Here is a 22,085-nt window from a genome sequence, read left to right as displayed (position 1 = left end):
TCCTGAGCGTTCCTTTCCAGGATTCCAGCACCGTTAACCACGAAATCGTAGCGAGGGAAAGCGAGGTTTCGTCGCAGACACCATCCTGCCGCATCCTGATCGATCCGTTAGAAAAACAGCCAGACACTGGCGTCTGGACGACCACGGAACAAACAATCCTCGTACCTGGTAAAAGAGGTTCCCGGCGCAAGGTCCATCAACGTGAAGCGGTCCAATCTTCTCGACGAGGATCGAAGATCGTCAGCCGCAGGTAGGACAGATCGGACGAAAGAGGCTCATATCGATACGCGTATCCCGAGAGCAGAGCCAGCACAATGGAGAGCACTATAAGGCGTCACGAAGGTGGAAGGAAGACTTTGGAAGACTGGCGTGATGCCCGGCCTGATCGGCTCGCCTGTTCAACCGACTCCTACAGTATACCCGGCATGCACCGTGGTTCCTTGCTCGGCTTGTCGACCTATCGTTTTGTATGTTTTTGCCTGAGATCTGGCCGGCTTCGCTTCGACTGCACGAGCCTCTATGTTTCTTGCTTAAAGCGGCCTTTGTAACTGACGGCCGCCCATAATGTGTCCCACTGGGTAGACTGAGGTCCATGGTAACAAATTGAATATTTTAACCATTTGCATTCGGAGCCATTTCTTTACAGAATGTGGCAATAGAAATCATGTCTTATTACACAATGTAATTTATAAAGCATGTAACTTACTGTAATGATCCGCGAGCTTATATGAATCTTTAGACATCGAGGAACGTATTTACAGTCTGTCCCATAAGAATTCGTACCCTCTATGAAGAAATTTGACTAAATTAAATGATAGGTTTGATGTTTCCAAATCAATGTTTCATTCTAAATATCTACATGAATAAACTTTACAGATGTGTATATTTATAATGAAAAATTTATTTAGAAACATCACATTTATCATTTAATTTAGACAAACTTCTTCAATGAACATAGAGGGTACGAATACTTATGGGACTGACTGTATATCTTAATACATGTACCATATTTTGGTTTGATTTTTCGTGATATATAATCACTAATAAAGTTTGCCTGGAGTTACGATGTCCCCTTAGAAGAGACGTTCGAGTGCAAAAAGTTAAACAGTATCGTTGACGTTTACTTCATTAAAAATGAGAAAAGTGACTCACACCACTATCATAGTGTTCATATATTCCATTGTTTCTCGTTGATCTGTTTCTAGATTTTCTGTACCTATCTCTCATCTTACATAAGCGTTCTCCCATTTTTCTGGCTTACACCAAGTCTCGACTCGTACCAGTGGCGAATTCTAAAGCTTCAACTGTGTTTGTGGATGTACGTTACACTGGGAACAGTTTCAGAGCGAGCGAGATTTTCGATTCTTTTCAAACTTCAAAGCTCCGCGACTTTCAAACCTTCGAGACTATCAAGATTAAGACTTTCGAGAGTTTCGAGAGCATTAAGGTTCCCTCGAGACTTAGAGGCTTTTGACGGTTGGGAGAATCGTCTCCTCGAGTATCTATCTCGAAACGATCCTATCTCGCCTAACCAGTTAACTGTAGCGAAAAAGTTCCTGCTTTTTATTTCCTAGTAGGAAGTATCGTTTCATTCTTACTGACAACACAAAGTTTTCAATCTGCACTCGATACTGTAGACAATGATCCCTGCCCACATACACAGGACATAATTTGTCAAGTTCAAGACTTTTTAGAAACAGTATATCAGCAACTGTGAAACACTTTTATTAAATAAACGAACTGACTCCTTAGAAAATAACTCACACCTAGCAATGGATAGGCATATTAACACTAACGACCAGTTTTGAGAAAGACCTGGCGTATCAGTAATATCAGTAACTGTGAAACACCCTTATTAAATAGACGAACTGGCTCCTTAGAAAATGACAGCTTTAGCAATGGATAGGGTATATTAATACTAACGATCAGTGATGAAAAAGACCTGGCATATCAGTAATATCAGTAACTGTGAAACACCCTTATTAAGTGAACGAACTCCTCCTTGACGAATGACTCCTTAGAAAATAAGTCATCCCTAGCAACGAAGAGGCATATTAATACCGACTACCAGTCTTGAAAAAGACCTGGCGTGCGAATCTCGAAGTCTCAAGTCGAACCGAGCAGCATTCCCCTCCAGGAAGGATTGGAAACAAAGAAACTCCACGAGTGTGTAACCAAGGGATATAACGCTTGTCTCGACATACTCTTCAAGACAGGATTCCATTGTGTGGGAGGCTTAAAGTCCGTCTGCAGTTCCCTGGCACGGTGCCCTTGCTGACCATTGCTGACCGTATGCAGGATCGAACCTGGCCCTCAGTTTTCTTAATCCTCTTTCCCTCTCAACCCCTTTGGCCAGTCCTCTCGTCGTTGCTCCCTCTCCTATACCTTTCCTCGTGATCCTCCTTTTGGACCTCTGCACACATTGTAGGTAACGGCAGCGGGAGAACGACACTTGTGTCGTTACTTTTTCGTCGCAGTCTTCAGATAAAGAGTCTACTCGATAGGGCCTGAGTTCTTGTTAGGTTCGAGTTGTACTCCCAAACACGAAGGGTTATTTCGAATCATTCTCAAGGACTGAAGGTCGTGAGTGTGAACAGTGGCGCCAGGTTGACGTTTCGACAATTGGTACTCCCAGAGCCAGATAATCCGAATTCCCGTAATCCTTTCAGACCTGGCGTCCATAATTGAGGACACAGAATTAAAAAATTACCGACACTCGTTTAGGGCAAATGTCCTTATTTGTGTACATGACGAATGATCAGTTTTTCTCGAAAATTGCACTATTAGGATTTTTTTTTATTTTTTCCATGATAATTTTAGTTCAAGTTAACCCTTAAAAAAAAATAATTCAGGTCTGAAAGGGTTCAATCAATTGAACCAGTTGCCACCAATGAGGATAGTAGTTACTTCCAAAGTAACATTTTTGATCAATCGTTTCATTAAAACAGACTCTGGCTGTGACTTGGAGATTCTGATAGGAATGGTACCAATTTCCATACCTGATGAACAAGTGTGCTGTTGACAAAACGTCGACACGGTTTCCAATACTACACACTATCGAGGAAATTGAGCAAGTATCCTTTATTGATCCAGTTACACTACTTTCTATTGACTATTTGATAAGTGATATTCCCAGAGTCAAATTTAAACCAGTTACTACCACCTGGACCCCACCATTTGGATTAGTGATGCGCACGAGACGAGAAAAATCTTGACAACATCTTGTCGAGATCGTAGAAATCTCATCTTGTACGCATCACTAATTTGAATAATACTTCCAAAGTAACGTTCTGACGAATCGTTTTATTAAAACAGACCTCAACTGTGATTCGAGGATTCTGATAAAAATATATATATTGAGTAACCTCCTCCTTTTCGAAGTCTGTTAAAAATGGTTCCAATTTCCCCACCTCATAAGTAGGTACTTTATTGACAAATCGTCGACGTGCTTTCCAATATTACCGATTACCAAGAAAATTGAGCAAGTACCCTTTATCGATCCAGGTCCATTACATCCTCAGAGAGTTTCCTCGATCCGATTTCCGTCCAGTGGTGCGATTTCAACGTAAATGATCTGTTTCGCCCGGCACAATTCGAGCCTCATCGATAATTCACGTAATACGATAGAAAGGTAATTTCAAAGGTAATTCCAGTGATTATACCTAGCGAGACCCTAGCGGAAACTCTAGCATTCTAGAGTTACCACGGAAGTCCCGTCCTTTGAAATCCTATGATAATGGTAATCGTGTAAATTCGAGCAAGGTAAGGGGAAACTCCTACCACGAACAAAAGCTCCGTGTCGCTTCTCGAATTCGACGTAACGCGGCCGTAAAGTGTCCTTCGATATTTGCAGAAAGTGAACCCTAGGAATTACGCCAACTTCACCCGTAGGAAAAGCTCGTTCCCGTTTGTCGAGGAACAACCTTTGTACGTTCACCAGGAAAGAACACAGACCGCTCTGCCGAGGAGGTTTGCGCCTTACAATTCTACAAAAGTTTCGTCCAGGGTTTACGTAACACCCTGTCGTTTCAGCGCGAGTCCTTTTTCCCTCTCGTTTCTCTTTTCTCTTTAGTTATCACTATTGTGATAAATATAATCGAGTCGTAATTTCATTGAAATTCTAAACGAACAGGAAAAATTTCAAAATGAAAAGGAAGTGTTCGAGAAATCCTTGCTGTACATGCTGGAGCATTTAAATGGGGGAAAAAATTGTAGGACGAAGTTAGAGACTATGGGAAGAGGCATATACAATGGTGGAATCATTTTGTTCTCAAGGTAATTTTGTAACTCTTTGAGGTACAGGATTTTAAAAGAAAAATAAAATTCAAGTTGGACAGAAGAACAGTGTCAACAACTGGCTAATGCGTTTTGACTTGCATATATTTCTAATTTCTCTTATTATCCTATGGATATCCTACTTGCTATCGATTCACTCAGTATACCCAAAAACGTCGATCGGATTTGCAAGTTTTGATACTAGTACTTGTGACAAATCCGATTTCGCCACGATTTCCAATTAGCTGCAGTCGATCGTTGAAATCTGTTACGCAATTCATACTAATTGTGAGGCCATCTTGCCATTAGCGGTGCTACGAAAATTCTGAAGCACGACACACGGCGGGAAATTCGCGATCGTCTTGAAACGAAATTACGCCCGCCGGTACCAGCCTCCAGGCAAACAGTATTAAATGGAACTGATGAAATTTCTAACGCCGCCAGGGCTGTTAGAGCGCCCTCCACACAGACACGCGTACAGCGTCCCTCTTATGCTAATGAATTTCAGCGACAAACCCCGTCCCTACGCGCTAATGAAAATGCCCAGAAACTCTGCTTCAAACGGACGCGAGTAAATCGACTGTCCGCTTCTCGCAGTCCACCATCGACTGGGAGTATCGAACGAATGCCTGGAGATACGTATTTCTGATTTTGAATTGCTTTCATCGAATCCTACCGTTGGGATTGGTATTTCCGTAAAACCCACAAAACACGCAGAGTGGTGAAGTCTATGTTTCCCTACCACCTGCAAATCCATGAGTTTCAACTTGGAATTAACTGAAATTCGGAGCGATAAGTCGACAAACCGCACACGAAATATTCACGTTGGTAACCGAGAATTCAATAGCATTCCACTCGTAACTGTCCCAACCTCACTCGTTGAAAGTGACCTTTCAGCCAATCTGGTTACGCTTCTGCGGAATAGTTTTTAAGTCAGGTGGTATTTCAGCACGAATGTTACACGTGTCACGTAATTTAATAGAGATGGACGAAATTAATATCGACGCGTGACCCAAGTGAGAAATGGAATTGTCATCCTGATATAAAATGTCACGTAATGAAGTCTACGTAATTATTATTAGACTATAGATGTGCATGCGAGTTCATGTATTTATAAAGACACGCGAAGAAGAGAAATTTAAACTGAAGTGTATTTTGACTTCTAATTGTCGCAACGTCTATTTTATGTTTTATATTTTATATGTCAGGCGTGAGAAATTAATTCTGTGCCTTTATGTTCAAACATTTATACCTCTAGTTTAAGTAGGAATATTTAAACGTCATTTTGTTACGTTAGCATTTTAGAATATGTAAGTTTACTTTAGAAATGCATACAACTTCTACACCTAATATTTACTCATTTGTTTATATCCTCGTACATATTTGTATATTTACGTTTGTCATAAATGCATAATTATCCCCAGTCTGCTAATTATCCTCACACATTTACGCTTTTAACCAAATTAATTTTCTCTCGTTCGATGTATACATACGTTTGGTACGATCCATTTCAGGCGCGTATTCGCGAATGTAACAATTGGATTCAAATTTCGCCCATCGTTGACGTGGATGTTGAGCGATATCGATCGCGATCGACTTTGAAAGTTTCGATAGCCACCGAATTGCACCGTCTGGCGAGCACTACTGTTGCGAAACGGTTAACGATCTGTCGCCAGAATGAGCGGTCGAATTGCGGAAAAGGCAACCGGCACGGAACGGGACACTGTAACGAGTGAACTCGTTCGGCGTTGTCCGTCCTGTTTAAGGCGCGTGATCACGTGACAGTAAAGTTGTGACATTTTAAACTCACGACTGCGCGACACTTTTTTTCAGAGCTTTCACATAGCTTTACGTCACGCCTGGACTGCGGGCATTTACGCAAATTTGTATTTTTATGTGCACAGGCGAAGAACGGAAACTTGTATTCTCAAATATGTCTCCTGAATTTAATAATTCTGGGTAATTTAAGTGTTGATGCATTTGTACAAATCCTTGTATATTTTGGTGTATTTACGCTTGTCATAAACGCATAAATATCCGCAGTCAAATGATGAGATCTCCCACTCCGATACCTGTTCGTTGGAAAATTTCAATTAACCTCTTGAGAGACGAATTTTAAATGAATTTATGTTTTGCTTTAATCGAGTACACGCAAACAAAAACAATATCTGTTTGTAAATCGATTTCGACATACAAATATGCTGCCTCACTTAAATATGGCATATTTTTCAATGTAATAGTGTATTATAAACGTATTCATAAACATACATATATGTGTGCCAATATCTCTCAAGAGGTTAAAAGAATATGCAGCCTCGGTGCATTGTTGCACAATTTATGAATTTATATTGCAACGCATTTACGAAACTTCATTCAGTTCGTAAACATTCATAAAATATATCTTTGAATCTACATTCAGATTATTAGCTTGGAATGCTCTTGTAAAGGACGCATAAAGTTTATTTCTTTCAGCGGTAGGCGGCGCTAGGTGTCTCGCTCCTTAACTTCCAAGGTTTACCTTCGTAGAAGAACTCGATGAAATACTGTTAAAAAAAATACCTAGTCCTTTATAGTTTCCACCGTGCAAACTCTTGCATTTTCTACGACGATAAATAAATTTAAAATTGACAAAGATTTAAGTTTGCCCATGACCAAGATTTTGCCACCAAAATGGCGACAATCGAAACGTCACAGCACCCCCACGGTTTCGACCGATGACAAATGTCACCGCATTTGCTTCCACCGGTAATAAAATTCACGACTTAATGTCACGCGAATACGCAGCTTTAGGATGTCGCGGGAAACGCACAAACGCAATTAATTTCATTCTACGGAGGTCACGTGGCCCGCAGGTGCGACACTGCCGGCGCAATGCTTTAATTAATTGGACTAATGGAATTTACATGCTAGGACGATAATGCGGACTACTGCACACTCACTGAACAGAACTCGAACAAAACTGTAAGTACGTGTGAACGTGCTTGCTTCCTTGCTTGTTGCGTGACACTAATAGTGTGTACGTGTACAGTGTTGTAAATAAAGAAACACATAGTAGGGACAGGTTACAAGGAGGGTTTCGGAGGAGGGGATGGAACGTGTAAGAAAAAAAAGCGGCTAAATCAGCTGAAGCCGAGTGGTTACGTTAGGTTCCTTTCTCTTTTCCATGCTTCGCCATGCCAATCAATTCGAATGTTGTTTCTTGGTGCACTGTGTCTTTCACTCACCCTCTTGTGCAGCAACTCGTTGCACTCCCATGCACGGTGATTTTGCCTCGCGGCCATTGTGCCCCCGCCGCGGTCCACTTCTCTCCCGATCGGGCTGACCATTTTCCTCTCGACTGGAAAAAGGAACGCGTTCGTATTGTATTATCCGTGAAATTTGGCGCTGAAAAGCGTGCAATACGTTAACGCGTGTGCTCGCGGAACTGTAACATACTGGCACCTCTGCTGCATCGAAAGTGCATTTAGATTTCAAGGCGAGTTTAAAATGTGGCGTTTCATTCGTAGAGAATTGCAAGTTTTACGGATTCTACGTTCATGGGTCTATTTCTGTGCTCATCGATTGGCTCTAAGTCCAGATGACTTTGCCTTTAACGTGTTTGTATTAAACTAAATCCCTCCATTCCCCAATTCAACAAGAATACCAAACTAAAACTCGTGAAAATTACTATGAGGTTAAAATTTTGTCTGGAGACTATTAAAAATTAGATAACTCAACATTTCTCGTGGTATTTAATTTTTTAATCTCGCCAAATTCCCCTCGCCTTAGGAATTAATTTTTTTAGTTCCCTAATGAAAAGACCTGTCACTTCTGGACGACGTGGTGACCAATATGTTAATCGCGAGGAATAGTGCGAGTTCCAGGCACGTAGGATACACCGAATAGAAATGCAGAAAGGCAGAATTTAATATTCCTGGTACTGACCCGAGCAAGAATATGGTATGAGGCAAATATTGGCTCGATATCGCTTAACTGCTGCTTGAATTCGAGCATTGGCTACTCCCGCTAATGTTTGTTCAATAATGAATACCCCAGACGTTACCGCGATATTACGGTAAGTATAACGTTACCGGCACAATGTGTGCATAGAGTGATCCGAGATTACGTCAATAATCCGCCAATTTCTATCGGTTTGCCCTCGTTAAACGCAGGAAGCATTATACATTTTATGGGAGGTATGCAATTCTTTTCGAGAAGTATAAATATTAGGTTGTCCCGGAAGTTTCTTCCGTTTTATTAATAAGTAATGCATACACAATATGTTATGTTTTATGTTACATTACTGAATTGTGTAGGATCAATTTTGCTCTATTAACTATGTAACATCAACTTCTGAGAGATTAGGTTGTCTATTCATATAAATACTGGCACACAAAATAACTAGGTAGAAGTCGCGAAAGGAACTTTTGGGACAACCTAATACCATGGTCGTAAAAAAAATAGGTCATTTGTTGGATATTTTTATAATGAAAATTATGCAATGCATAAAGTCCAAGGTGATTCAAGTTTTGATATTTTCTTTTCAAGTTCACCTGACTAAAAATGACAGTTATAACTTTCAATGTAAAATGTGTATATGAGTATATGTGTGATTCATTTGTTGAAACCTTTAATTTCAAATAATCCAATTTTGTGAAACACTTTGGGACCTTTCATCAGATTCCTCACATCACCAAGGATTTTTTTACATTTATGGACGAAAATTTTTATATTATATCTTCAAGCATACATCTTTCGAAAAACGTTTAGAAAAAAATTCATGAAGGAGTCTTTTTTCGACTTCGCAACTACCTCCAAATCCCTAAACCCTCCTTCGAAAAATACATATAAAAGAGAATTCGCATCACGGTGGAATATTTTCCACAGAGACTTGAATTTTCCGCGCAGGCGTCTTCCAGCGATAACCGGCAGACGTCGAAGTTAGGCTAGCTCTGGTGAATACACACGGGATTTCTATTATTCCTCGACGCCGCTTTATACTTCGGCGCGGGCCATTTCTGCTTTCCTCGTGGATATTTGAATAATTAACCCCGACGGTACGGCAAACTTCCAGGCCCGAAACCAGGTCCTTTTCACGGGGCTCGCAGGGATTTAAGTTTCATCCGCGAGCTGCATCGCTCGATCTCGGATATTAATTCTTCGGATTCGCGATTCATTCATGTGGATTACTGTTTCCTCCCAGAAGTCCCTGATTGGTTTCGTTTCGTGTCGAGTTTTGAGCCAGCGATTGTACGTCTCTTCTACGTTGCCTCGAATATAATTTAGCCTCGAATAGGCCCCGAAGAATAGGGTTCAAGTCTCGAATCGGATGAATGCCCACATTCATCCTTCCAAGGTGAAGAGGTGGGAAACAATTTTACTTCTGAATCGACATTAGGAATCACCCCAAGTCTTTCAATTTATTCATTTGAATTTAATGAAATTGTGTTGGATGAATAAAAAATTAAAAATTATTAAGCCTGTTCTGAAATTGAAACAAGTATTTCTAGTTTACTCTAAATTATAATCGACCTCATTTATTTGGCTCGTTTATGTGCAAGTAAAGACGACCAATCATTTGCACGAAATTTTTTGAGATTTAAAAAATACGAATATTTGGTTTTATTTGTCGTGAGTTTATTTGGCTGCAAGTATAGATGACCAGCATGTGCAAGATATTTATTGAGGTCGCGTTCCTTGAATTTGTTTCTTTATACCTGATTTCAATTTATACAGGATATCTGAATAAAGAAGACGCAATAATGTCTGCTTATACTGAAACTTGGAGGATATCTATAGGATGGCCCGACCTAAATCCTATCCCATAAAACGATGCAAGATTCCTCCCGGGAAAGGAAGTTGTGGGAGGCATCAGTAATCGTAAATCTATATGCTATCTCGTCTAATGTTGCTTCCCCAATTTCTCCCCATTCTACAAAGTTATTACAAATTCAAGGGGACGCTTTTGTAGCGCGCAAGGGTTCAATAAAATTATTAGTTATCCTAGGAAGTCGAATCTTTAAATTCGAGGTGTTCCAGAACACCCTGTATAGTCTGAAGGTCCCATAAAAAAAATCATCGACGTTTATGGGTAATCGTCTTGTACGTACTTGGACTGTGGACTCGTATATCGTTCTCGCTGGGGCTGGAAACACGATGGTCGTTCAAAGAAACAACCCTTAAGGCTCCAGCAGGGCTCATCAGTCGTTGAGTGGAATGGCCGCTCGGCGATGTTAGCCTGAGATCCTTTCCCTCGTTGTTGTTGAGCCTGCAATTTTAATAACAAATTACCCATTAATCCCTTTTCAGTCGTGCCAGGGATTTCTGATAATCCCACTTAAAGAGCGTCATAATTTACTTTCTACAAATTATGCAAATATTTGCACCGAGCTCGCGAATATTCGCTAAAAACTGTGATAACGACACGGATGTTAGGATCGTAAATTGCTTTCGCACTTTGAATTCATCGAATGGGAGAATAATCATTTTTATCGACGTAATGAAGATACGAACCTATTCAAATTCTATGGTTTTTCTTCTGCCTAGTTTTCCATTTATTGGAAAGTATGATTAATTTGTTATTTATGAATTAAACAAATACTTAACAAATTTTACAATACATTCTAAGCTCAAAGAGTATGTCTCACTCAGGGGATGAAATTTTTTATATCAAGGTTCCCAGGAATAGTTTCACACGAATCGAGAGAACCGTGCCCTGAGAGAGAAATGGTGACGTGGTTGAAAAGTTCACGCTAGATGCCCATGTAACCCTCGCGTACCTAAAGTGTGAAACATCCGAGGAAAACGTGTCACCGAGGGAATTCCAATGCCGACTAGCCGCTCTCGGGAACGCTTGAACTTGTCGATCTTAAACGGTTTTCGCGTCAGGTATTTGCGAACGCTGCGTTTGTGAGGATTTTTAAAAAAAAATTTTCGCACACCTCCGGAAATAGCGGGCGACTTCTTAGAAAATTTCTGCTTCGCCGTGTGAACTTTTAATAAATAAATCACGAAAATTTCGTGCACGCCGAATTCTTCAAAGAAAACGACGACCAGTGTTTGAACACGAAATACACAGAATCACAGAATCTACAGAATCTCAGCGAGGCTGAGTGTCGTATTTTTTCATGATTTTACTATACCGTCTATCTTTAACGAGCGACGTTATAGTCTTTGATTTTTCGCTTCAGCACTCGTTGGCGAGGATGTTTGGATTCTTTACTGCCGTATAATCTTTTATTCATGAATCATCGCATTTTTGGAATTTCCAAGGAACAAAAAGCAGATTCGTTATTCTTCGATTCCGCGAGGATAAAAATGGATCGTTGGAAAATGATTTGACGTTTTACTCGATAGATGGTACGCTGATAATTTCATGAGTTGATGGATACTCGTTATTGGTTATTGAAATTATTGTTTAAATGGAAATGTCGATGGTTCATCGCGTCACGGAAGGACTGAAAGCATAACTTGAATACGAGTATCACTCGCTATTTTTTTTTAAACTAGTGGAGTTTTTACCCAGCATATTCCTCTATTTTCAGAAACAATATCCACTTAAATACTCTTCAAATTTAATCCAGGGTCAGGAAAGGATGTCGATCACTTCGTGACACATTCACAGAGATAGGTACTTATTACTAGCGATTGTAGTTGTTACCAGAATGGAAATGTCAATAGCATATCGTGTCATCGATGACCTTAAAGCATAGCTCGAATGTTAAACAAATAATAACGTAATATATTAAGAAATAAAAACATGTGTTCAGATGTGAACACTTTCTACGTACACTAAGAAGATTTATTAGTGTGATAATTCCTGTAAATGGTTTCACACTTAAAATAAAATAAAAGGAAACGAATGGAAAGCTCGAATGTTTTGGATGTCTCGCGATATGACTCATTATTCTTTTCAAAACTAGTGGAAATTTTACCTAGACCTACTTTCCTCTACTTTCAGAAATAATATTTACATAAACAATCTTCATAAACCCATGATCAAAAAGGGCTGTCAACCACAGGTCACACATTTCCAGAATGAGAAACACTGTCCAACCCCTCCTAAACCCTCTGCACACTTGAGAGGCACACTCGAGAGGTTGTAATTCACAATGTCATTCCCAGTGATCGCGTAAGTGGCTTTGAGTAGTCAGCCCGATTCGCCCTTGCGATAGTATTCGCCACCTCCAACACTCTAGCCCCACGATATCGGTACTCACATGGTGGAACCCGTTCCAATGTCACCGCTGCTGGCAGCACGCAAAATATGCGAATTGACGTTCACATCGTTCTCCGACTGCCTGACCGACTGTGGGGTGGACTGATGAAGCGGCAAGGGTTGTCTGTGTCCAGCGTTAGCCTTCGCCAAGGGAAGGGTAGACACGGTGGTGGCTGGTGGCTGCGTCTGTGTTCTTTGAGCTAGCTGCGACGTGCTGACAGCCCTCGGCGGCAACGGATCCCTTCCTATCACCGACCCAGACCCGGAAGCTGCGAACAAAATTGTTTCCCGCGATAAAACTACCAGCCAGTTCTGCTTAAATATTTACCAAGAGCATGCGCCGGAGAATTTTTCACGTTCGCTCGTCAAAGGCTTTAGGGGTCATCGGCGACAACGCGGAGAGGAACTTTTATCGACGGTTTAAAAGTTTTCAGTTTAGGCGGATTACCACAATCTTGGCGAGTGTCGCTTCCATTCAATTTTTTATGAATTAAGCCAATTTCTATGAAGTTCAAGCAAAGTTGGGTGAAATACAAGGCGGAGGAGATTGAGGTTTTTTGTTTTGTTTTTCATTGGAGACATTCAATCATTGTTTTATATAATAAGAGTCTTGTATCGCGAAAATTATTGGACGTTTCTGGTCACTGTATGGGGTTGCATATTTAGGACGCAATTAGCAGGGCATTGCATGTTACTGCAATCTGACTACTACATCTAGATTATTTATACATAATGTATTATCATATCGTTTTACATAAGTACACATACCTTTTGGTTATGTCTAACACACAGTCAATCCCATAAATATTCGTACCCTCTATATTGAAGAAGTTTAATTAAATGAAATAATAGTTTTGATATTACCAAATGAATTTTTCATTATAAATATGTATATGAATAAGCTTATACATTTATATATTTATTTATACATCAACATACGTATACAAACATACACTTAGAAACATCAAACCTACCATTTAATTTATACAAGTTTCTTCAATAGACATAGAACATTTATGAAACTGACGGTATATTTACTATATTAGCTTATATCATAAACGCATAAAATCAAGCAATTTACTCATAAGTATCGCGACTGCACCTTCGATCGTCGTGTAACGGGGAAGTTTGAATATCCAAGAAATTATCTGACGTACTCTGGAAACGTGCCTAGCGTTATCAAGTCCTGTAAATAGAAAATCTATGGCGTTATAGCTATCGGCGATAACCGTGTTGCGTGGTTCCCAATTAACCGGAACAATCGAGGCGGCTGCATCCGTTTAAACGCGGATTATCGTCGTTTGTGGAATCGCTTCGCTTTCTCGATGAACCAAGATCGTCGAAAACAGAGGTCGACAACCCCCTCCAATTATCAGGGATGACGGTAATTGGGGCCGTGCATCGAAACAGGCAATACGAATTCTGCAACGCGTCGAATCGTTGGAAGCGACGATGCTCGCGGGACGCTTTGAACCTTACGATATTGCGTTTGGCCCTCTCGAGCGACTGCCCCGCTGTTGATTCATTATTGTTCCAGAGCTGGGATTCACTTTCGAGTGGGGACCTGATCGATTTCGAATTCGACGTGAACGATCACTAGCGGAACTGTGTATCGAGGCATCAAGCGTCGTCCTTTAAAATGGAGCAGGGAATTTTTTCCAAATGTTATTCTGAATTCGAGAGGGACAGAATGTCAGGATAGTGCTCGTGAAATGTCGTCTATACAAATGTTAGCTATACTGTATATTTAATTGAAATAATTCCAATTCTGTGTTTTTATTCATTTTGTTTCTTTCATTCCATTGCAAGAAGATTCTGTGCATTAAGTGTACATACATAGAATTGTAAAATATTTCTCAAGAAATAACTAAGAATCGAACTGCTGAAAACAACAAACCCGACGATGCGAATTTTGTTGAATAATTTGCCATACGTGTCATCCGAATAAAATATTTCTCATCACATTCATTATGAACACGTGAACGCGTGAACTTTGAGAGACAAATATCTCTCCTATACCAGCGTAGAATAATCTTCGAGGATAGAATAAATAAAGGTGCGATCAGTGTAAAGTGTGAGCAGGAAATTCTTGCAGTGAAAGTCTCATGATTGCATCGTTTTTTCCAAGGAATAAAGATTGGCTGTTGCGGATGCAGCGTGCCATTTCAACGCGATACTAAACATTGAAGACTTCATTGTCTTGCAGCATCATAGTTTCGAGCTACAAGGTTCCAGTGGGAAGAACGAAGAAGATAAAAATTAGAATTCTATTGAAGCTTAGATAACCAGATGCTTGCTTATCTATTTGTGCCACGCCTTATAAAAGATTTATACATAGTATGCTTCTTTTAAAATCAATACAAATACCTAATTTCCTTCGTACCTTAACGTAAATATTTGATTGTCGCTTGTTCCCATTTAACAGTAAAAATAAAACTTGCAACCTCCAGAAAGTATGATTAATTTTTTACTTGCAGCGGAAGTTATTCATGGATGAATGAACCCGATAAATAAGGTGAAAAAGCTAGGAATAGTGTAGTGAATAGCATTAACGTTTCGTCGACGAAACTGGCCCGCTGGTTAAATTTGAAATTTTAAAGTAGTCTGACGTGGAGAATGCAACGGAATGGCCGCATGGAGGTAATTGAATCCAGTTCGCTATTTTTGCGAACAACGACCGTCTGTTAACGCGAATAACGCGGAGAATTCTCTGTGAAAATAGGATAGCATTCGAATACAGAACGGACGAAAGTAGAATGCGAACAATTTTCGCCGGGCTCCTCCTGCTGTTCATCGTGTTATCATCATTCCATTGGTATTTAACGCACACAAGTTTCGGAGAATGTGGATTTCTATTACAATATCATCCGAGTATTTTCTTTTTACGAATCTTTTCTCTTATTAGAATTTTAAACTATTAGCAATTTCATTATAGTTTGATGCATCTGCGTGGCGTGCTATTTAGAAGAAATTAGATTAATCTAATGTGGCCTTTAATCTAATCTAAAGAGTCGCCAACCTTAATAAATGTTAATTAGATTCAACTTATGTGGGAATATCAGTCTACTCGAATGAGAAAATATTTTTGTTTTTGCGTCGAGTCATAGATACGCGTGAGAGATGCATCATCAGAGCAATTGTTTGAAATATCACATGTGTCTGTCGGAGATTTTGTTCAGCTATGCGCTACCTACATTTTATTAAAATTATATTACTCAGACAGAATATTGAATACTTCGTTTAATTTTAATATCGCGGTTCTCGATGTTCGCGTATCGAGTCGCATACTTTCGACATTCTTGCCAAAGGGCACCCACGAAATTGCATTCGTGGCGTCAGCACTGCACCAGAGATGGCACGTGAAATTTATTAGGAGCTCCCCTATTTATTTCCATCAAGAAGGTAGTATTCTTTAGTTTTAAATAAGTCCACTTATAGACACTATTTATATCATTGTCCACAGTAGCGTTAACTTGCTAATTAACCAGTTAAATGCGTTCGACGGGTATACTCGTCATTGCATGATTTTAACTCCGCGCTCTGTGGAGATCTTTTAAAACTAAATTCCGCAATTAACAGGTTAACAAAGCCTTGCACAAACATCAGGGGATATCCCTAATACTAGTAATACTCTTTTCCTACATACTAAAAGTTCAATTTTTTTATTAATCCAATCCCCTCCTCCTTTTACTACCATATTCCGCCAAAATTCTTAACCCTTTGCACTCGAGGGTTTTCTATTTGGCATCTACTAGCAATTCAAGATGCTTTCTCAGCATTCTATTGCTACGAATGCTAAGCTTAATCAGGTCACATTTACCTCGCCGACAATCATTTTATCGACACATCGAGTTCCAAAGAAATTAAACCTAAAAAAACATTACTGTTTATCGATTTACTGTGTCAAACCTAGTGGTGACCGAGAGTCACCTCTCGAGTCCAAAGGATTAACTTTTCCAGTGTCAAACCCAACCCTCCTATCTCAGGGCTTCCCCCTTAAAATCACAACTTGTCACCATGTCCAAGGGACTTCCTTTCCTGCCAAGAATTTGGAAGCTCGCCAATCTGAGGATCCCTCGTGAGCCAGAATTCCAGAAGTTGCTCAAAGCTGCGAATCAAGATGAAGACGAAGGTGAGGAGGAGACCCTAGCGTCTAGGCATGCGAAACTCACGCCGAAGAGGACTGAAACGTCGGGGGACGTAATTGAATCTCACGGTAGCGGGCTGTTAGCGGGCATATAATGAGGGACCGGATGTTCCGCGGACATGGGAACGGCGCGGAACGAAATAGAACGGAACTACCGGCGAGCGGAGAACGTCTGAGGGGAATTACCGCAGGAACCGCCTCGTTTGAAAACAGACCGCGCCGGAGACACGGGATGGGACAATTTATCGCGCGCAATTAACCCAGCCTCCCGAAACCAGGCCATCCGCGTATGTACAGTTACGTAAGGAGCATGATTCTACACGAAGACGAGATAAATTCTTGTTGCATAGAAAGGTTTGAATATTAGAGGCATAGAACATTATTAATTTTTAGTAACAGAGAATCAAGAACGGATCTACAAAATTCCCAAAGGAATTTCAATTTTCACATGTGAAGCTTACGCAATCTTACAGGCCTCACGATACATAACATCCTCAGAACACAATCTTTTTGTTATATTTACCGACTCTAAATCAGTTCTGCTATCCATGGAAGATCTTACAAGTACAACAAAAATAATACAAGATATCCACGCCGAATTAACAATACTTCAAATAGAAAAAGATGTCCAGTCTGAAATTATTTGGATTCCGTCACATCAAGGGATCATGGACAACGAAAGAGCAGACGAAGCTGCAAAAAAAAGCCATTGCGTTGGAAGAACCATATGAACCAACAAATTTCGCGAATTAAAACGAGCATAGAACAATTACGAACCTTCCCAGTCCGCTTATTCCTATTGGAAATCCGAACAAAGATTCCTAAAAGAAAAGGACAGAAAGAGGAGCATCTTATTAAATCTACCGTATCAAAGGGGTGATAACCAATGGTCCATTCTAGCGGACGGATATCGGAAATTTGTCAGGCTAGGGGATTAAAGGAAACCCTCCTTTTTTTCTTCGAATCATGATTGCAACCAGTGAATATTCGCGTGAAGAAACAAATCCATCGCGGGAGGAAAACTTGTCCCAGGAAAAATCGGTGGAATATTAATCAGACAAAAAGTTAGAGGGAGCGTAGTCGAATCAGGAAGTCCTATTTTCTTCGGCCGTGTAGAAGATGCACTTAAAAAACTCAATTTCCTCCATTGTCGCGGGAAATCGTATTAAAGGTCCGCCGTGGTGGCGTCCACGACGTACTGCGATGGACAAGGATATTCCCCCTTTTGTAAGAGGAAAGAATCGCGTGGCAGGAAGAATGCTAAGGACTATTCTTTACGTTGCGGCGAGAAAGTCGTTTAACCCGGGGGTAATGACGACGTAAGTCAATTTTAGCATCTACCCGACGCCGTGACGTTTCTATTTTCCGTGAACACCGTTAACAGGAAATTGTCCGTGGAGACAGTACCGTGGGGACAGTTTGCATTGACACGGAATGCGATTAACCCCCTTCACCAGGTCAAGTCGAATGTTGGAAGAAATACAGGAAATGTCTTTCTTCTTAAATTGTACAATTTTTATTTTTAGTAGTTGTAGTAATTTTACTGAAATACAAAAACAGTATAAATCTGTAATTTGTACATATAGAGATAACAATTATCTAAAAAATCTAACGTTTAACCGCTTATGGGTTAAATCTGTTATTTGCCAACGATTTGTTGTTGTTTAAAAAAAAAACATCCACTTTCCACTCTGTGAACTCTCTGGGTTCAATTTTTTTCGGATTTTTTTGTATCTACAGCGGTGTTTTATTCCGTACATCGGGAACATACCAATTTTAGCTCATTTTTTTCCAACGGTACGCGTGAAAAAACTCGCCGAAATAACGAATAAAGTCTCGAATGGAAATAAAAATATACTCGGGTGAAAAGTAATCTCCGCCCGGATTACTTTTTCATATTGGCTCAGCATTGATTCAGTGGCACGCGTATTTTTCGATTCATCCATCAATACCCCACACTTCCGTGCTGGTATTTCGCGATGGCAATCTGAGATTGGTTCGCGTTTGATACTGGTTAGATTCGACACGTCGTTTTATTAACGCAATATGGCCCCTCTGGATCCATCCATCTGGCCAGTTCATCTACTTATCGACTCCAACCGTTACCGATACTTCACATACTGAATTTATTATCTACTAAAAAATACACACGTGGATTACAAAGATTTGTGTCACCGTGTTCCAGAGAAATCTGTCTATAAAATATAAATTTCCCCTAAAATATTCAGAGATATCTCTAAGCAAGTTGGTATGGCTCCTTGGATGTATGAACAATTCAGAATGTGGAAGAAATGCAGGTAACGGTGTCATTAAATTATTTACTCATGTGTTCGATATCACTGGTGACAAGACTGCGGATTTCATAAGTTAATTTATGACGCAAGACAGTATGGCAAGTAAATGCTATATATAACAAAAAGGTTTATACCTTTAAGGTTATAATTAAATAGTTATATTATATTATATAGAATATATTCTACATATATTATGTATATTATATAATTTTTATGTTTTTCATATTAATGTACATCATCAAAATCCGCAGGCATAATCGTAGACAAATTAAAGTTTCATATTCTACGAATAAAATACAGCATCTTCAACGATGATACATTTTCCCAATTGGCGCGACAATAATGATAATACTTTATTACACTTCCGTATCGCACGAGGTTAACGATCGACGTTCGAAGATGATAAAGCAGCCTCAGTGCCTAACATGACAAAATGCCTGACGTTTGCAGATTACATTCCGGTAATACGCAATTCCTGTTTACGGATCGAATGTGTGAAACACGTGAAAAGTCGTTTAAAAAATTGTTGCATTGCATTATGGGCAAAAAAGGAGCGATTACCCCCAAGGATTTACGTCGATCGCAGCTGTCGCGTTTGGAATTCGGTTCCACTATTGGAATGCGTGACATGTCGTCGCGGATGTCCGCTATTTGCGTGGATTTATCACCGACGTTTGTTCTCCATCGGTAAATGTTGTTATATATGTATTCCATTTCAATTGTATTTTAATTCAAGGCGCTATTATCGTACGAGTTACAGAAAAAGACTTATTTTCAATTTATAAACTGATTGTGGTATGGGCAATGTTTTTGTTGAATTCAAACTGGCACTTTATTTTGCAACTTTTTCAAATTTCTTAATCCTAGGTAGATTCATTTTCATTAACATCTTATCTTCAGAATTAATTTATTCAGTTCCTTCATGAAAAACCGTGTCGCCCATGCACGAATGACGTGGCGATAAACGTGTTAATCACACATCTATCTGTATTTATGGAATAAACATCGCGTATGTGAGTAAACGTTCAAGTGACGCGACTCGTGATCGCTTCAAAGCTTTAATCGCAAATCCCTATGATGCAATCCCCCAATAACAAGTTCGATTCCACCCTAGACGTCCCTTCGGCGCCACTTCCGACGTTGCGACACCCGCCATTAAACTGTATGGCGTCTAGCGGCCAGAATTATGGGGTGAACAACCCTTGCGTCGACGGCTTTTCCTCGAACGACTGCAAGGTTCCCGTATGCGGTTGGTCCAAACTCTATTTGTTAAATTAGACGTTTGCGAGCTTTGAGGTGCTTCACGAGGAAATAGGAATGTATTCGAGCCTCTGTGGTAGAGAACAGAGGGGGTAGGGGGCAGTATCGTCGAGAATTGAACTGAAATCACGTCCACGTGAACGTCGGAAAATTGTGGTAGGATCGAGGCAGAAACCTTTGGTTAGGTGGTTGTTTTGCTTATTGGAAAAGGCAAAGGTTTTGCTTTGTCGAACGAACATTGACTGCAATGCATTTTTTGCAGATCTATTGGTATCTTAAATTATCGTCTAGTCTTCCAAACTGTGAGATCAGTTAATTTCCTAAATGATCAGATCTTTGAATCCTTCAAAGCTACGAGATCTTTCGTTTTCCATACTGTCAGATCGTGTGGACCATTCAACCACCAAGTCTTCTTCCAACCTGTCAAGTCTTTGGTCTTCCAAACTATCAGATCTTTTAATCTTTCGAGCTGTACAATCCTTTCATCTTTAATCAAGGCTTGCTGTCTCCTAAGCTATCAGTTCCATGCATCTTCAGCTTGGACCAGTTTCGAAGGATTGATTAATTCAATTTCTCCGTCTATATCGTATCTCGCAAAAACAATAAGTATGATATCCATCTAAAACGAGCTGGTATTCGACAAACACCATCCAGTTGTAAGTTTATCAGTCGACGTGGCGCCTCGGAGGTAACAAAATCCACGAAGCACGCAAAGTAGTCGTAGAAGTCGCAAACGCAGGGCAAAGAATGCGCCATCGTCACGCGAATTCCAGACAAAACATCCTCGTAATCGAAGCTCCGGGGCGACCTCAATGTCTAAATATAAAAAGAGTAATCAACGACCAGCGGAAACGTTGAATGATTCAATTTGTCTGGCCATTTACAAAATTAAACGCCGACCTATTTAACCGGCAGACGTTTCGCGGCGAGATGCAGCGACGCTATTTAATTTTGTCGGTTTATTTAATCCGCGAACATTATCCACTCGCGAGATCAGGAACTAGCGAGCACGCTCGTGTGTCCCATAAATATAAACGTTCCACTTGGCACTGACGCAGAAAAGATCAAGGTGTCGCGGAATGACGTTACGGAATGAGGTGCTTCGTTCCTTGTTTCGTGAAAATATAAAGTAAGACTCATGGAAGGACTAAATAAATTAATTTAAGATGAATTCGAATTTGATGCAGTTGTAAAATGAAATACTACTTTGAATTCAACAAAAATAGGTTTCAGTTGGATAGAAACAAAGAGTTATATAAATTTTCACGAATATTAGTCTCGCGATGTGTTAATAAATTGAGAACAATTGAGTTGCCTAGACGAATGCTATCTTATCATGGATAAGAATGTGGAGTCTCATTTAAAAAAAAAATGAATTGGTTGGTTAATCTCTCCCACGACTTTAGTCACAAAAAATATTTATGCAGTATAATTTGCCTTTTGTACCCAGTAACTTTAGTAAAAACATCTTTTTCAAGCTTCATTCTCCGATGAGATATTTAACCCTTCTTATTTACTCGAAGTAGCCTACACAAAGAAAATTCAGTAACAATGCTCTGCATCTTCAACCTACTTTTAGTAGTAATCGCCAATGCACCAAGAGTGTCTATTGAAGATTTACGCGAACCTCCTAAAGAACGTTTAGAGTCTCCAGCAAGAGAATAATCTTATACAAAGGATCCTGAAACTTGGCAATTTCTTCGTTGTAAACCATTTGGCAGGACAGTGATTTTGAGAACCGTTTTCCTGGGTTCGAAAGGACGATTTACGAGCCACGGCCCAAGTCGAAAAGATGGCGAAGATAAATAGTCGGGAAGAGGGAAGAAATTGATAGAGGTAGTTCGGTCAGGCCAGGAGCAGGAACGCACTTCCATGGTCATTTGTATCGTTCCCCGACCTGTTGCTGAGTACA

At 40.0% G+C, this 22,085-nt stretch overlaps 1 protein-coding gene across 2 annotated transcripts in view; it reads right to left on the bottom strand.

Moving 5' to 3' along the window:
- The window catches only part of LOC128895750 (uncharacterized), a 211,551-nt gene that overhangs the window by 20,770 nt on the left and 168,696 nt on the right, over positions 1-22,085 (bottom strand). For both annotated transcript variants that reach the window (XM_054158629.1, XM_054158635.1), the window contains exons 12-14: positions 12,474-12,741; positions 10,365-10,522; positions 7,500-7,612 (exon numbers count right to left, since the gene is read on the bottom strand). In XM_054158629.1, coding sequence (XP_054014604.1) covers positions 7,500-7,612; positions 10,365-10,522; positions 12,474-12,741 — 539 coding nt within the window. The remainder of the gene's footprint in view (positions 1-7,499; positions 7,613-10,364; positions 10,523-12,473; positions 12,742-22,085) is intronic.

Source organism: Hylaeus anthracinus, unplaced genomic scaffold (assembly GCF_026225885.1).
Source record: "Hylaeus anthracinus isolate JK02 unplaced genomic scaffold, UHH_iyHylAnth1.0_haploid 0, whole genome shotgun sequence".
Taxonomy (NCBI): Eukaryota; Metazoa; Arthropoda; class Insecta; order Hymenoptera; family Colletidae; genus Hylaeus; species Hylaeus anthracinus.
This window is presented reverse-complemented; position numbering and strand designations above follow the sequence as displayed.